The sequence below is a fragment of the Amphimedon queenslandica genome, unplaced genomic scaffold, assembly GCF_000090795.2.
Source record: "Amphimedon queenslandica unplaced genomic scaffold, v1.1 AMPQUscaffold_6484_Cont21557, whole genome shotgun sequence".
Taxonomy (NCBI): Eukaryota; Metazoa; Porifera; class Demospongiae; order Haplosclerida; family Niphatidae; genus Amphimedon; species Amphimedon queenslandica.
In genome coordinates this window covers 201-1,882 of record NW_003553224.1, presented here as the reverse complement: position 1 = coordinate 1,882, position 1,682 = coordinate 201, and the positions used below count along the sequence as shown (strand labels likewise).

At 38.7% G+C, this 1,682-nt stretch overlaps 1 protein-coding gene across 1 annotated transcript; it reads right to left on the bottom strand.

The window, feature by feature from the left end:
* Positions 1 to 231: 231 nt before the first annotated feature.
* LOC109592034 (cytoplasmic dynein 1 heavy chain 1-like) lies at positions 232 to 1,247 on the bottom strand (the record flags this gene model as incomplete). The annotated part of the gene is made up of 4 exons (XM_020007610.1): positions 232 to 540; positions 749 to 910; positions 996 to 1,058; positions 1,111 to 1,247. Coding segments are annotated over 4 exons (671 nt in total), but the record flags the coding sequence as incomplete, so codon positions are not given.
* Between the last annotated feature and the right edge of the window lie 435 nt (positions 1,248 to 1,682).

Here is a 1,682-nt window from a genome sequence, read left to right as displayed (position 1 = left end):
TGGAGAGAGAGAGAGAGAGAGATATGACATACATGAACATGTATCTGTATATATAAATTGAAAAATAACATAAAATCATGCCCATACATGTACATGCATAAGTAGTATAAACATTATAAGCTCTTTGAAACTTACACATGCATATATTCTTGGCTTATACACATTGATGGACATGTACATGAGTGTATATGTACATGTACATCCTGTATATATACATACATATGTACTTACGTCTGATTTATAAAGATCAACTTTATTAGTAAACTCATATCCAACTTGATACAGAGCATCAGTGGACCAATCACCGAACCAGTTTAACACACAACAATTGAATAAAGCAGGAGAGGTAGCAGCTTTGTCTTTAAGACCCTCAGAGGAAGGATTCATAGTGAATACCACGTGAAGGTTTCTCATTATCTGATGAGTGAACCATTTGTAGAGCTCTTCAGAGGAATGAAGCATCAGTCCTTCCTTTTGAGACCCCTCCTTGCACTGGGTCATGAGGGTTGTGAATTTATCGGCTTTGAATAATCCAGGAACCTGCAAGGGGGAATTAGAATTATATTAGAATTACATGTACATATGTATGTACATGTACAAGGGTTCTAAATTTTACGAGTCAATGGATAGGAAATAGAAGCCATACAATTGCTAGAAAGAATATTTAAAGTTTAAATTTAAATACAGGTAGAAATACTACATGTATATGTATGTACATGCACATATGAAGATCTCTCTCTTCTCTTACCTCTCCATCGACCAGTAGTCTGTTCATTCTTTCCAAGAATCCTGAATCGAGGACATTAGACTCATCCATTATGAATAAAATCTTCTCATTGCGACAGCCAGACCGTCTTAGCACTGTATGTAGATTATCATCAAAACCATCAGGAGTGTATTTATTATGAACCTAGGAGAAAGACAAAAAAGAAAGCTCTTTTTATATCGCTCTCTTTCCCTCTCTCCATTATTACTTTTATTTGAAACACAGATACATGTAGTCCGTTGATCCAAGCCACAGACCTAGACAGTATAGTCTTACCAGCTCCACTGAGACTCTAAAAGTGGCAGAGTCAATAAGGGGTGGGGTCAGTATTAGACCACACCTACCTGATGCTGTTTGAAGATCCTGTCAATACGAAGGACATGATCAAGGACTTCGTTAAAGAGAACAAGAAGAAAGTCTAGCTCTTCCTCATAAAAAACCTTTAATCTGGCCTGTACATAATCACGTAATTCTTCCTGATCTACTCAGGGGCGTATCTAGGAATTAAAGGTGGAGGGTGCTGAGGGCGCGCGAAGTGCGCCGCAATTTTGACCACACCCACTTTTACGGCAGTAAAACGGCCTCTTTATGCATTTTCGTCAATTACGGGTGGGGCCAAGATCATTTCAAGCATACTGCTATGTTACTGGTACTTCTGATTGCTCCTTAAAGCACTGGAAACTGCTGAAATCATGATCAGGGGGCTAAATAACTTTGTTAAGAGGCTTGGTAGTGATGCAAGAGTCCAGGACTTTAGTAATTTTTTCTGAGCCCAGCCCTGAGGGGGGTGCTCAAGCCCCCTCAGCCCCCCCCCTAAACATGCCTCTGCTACTGGTAGATAATCCTATAAGAATGAAAGGTGAATATATACATGTACATGTAAGTATTAAAATGTACATATATAAACCTAAACAAA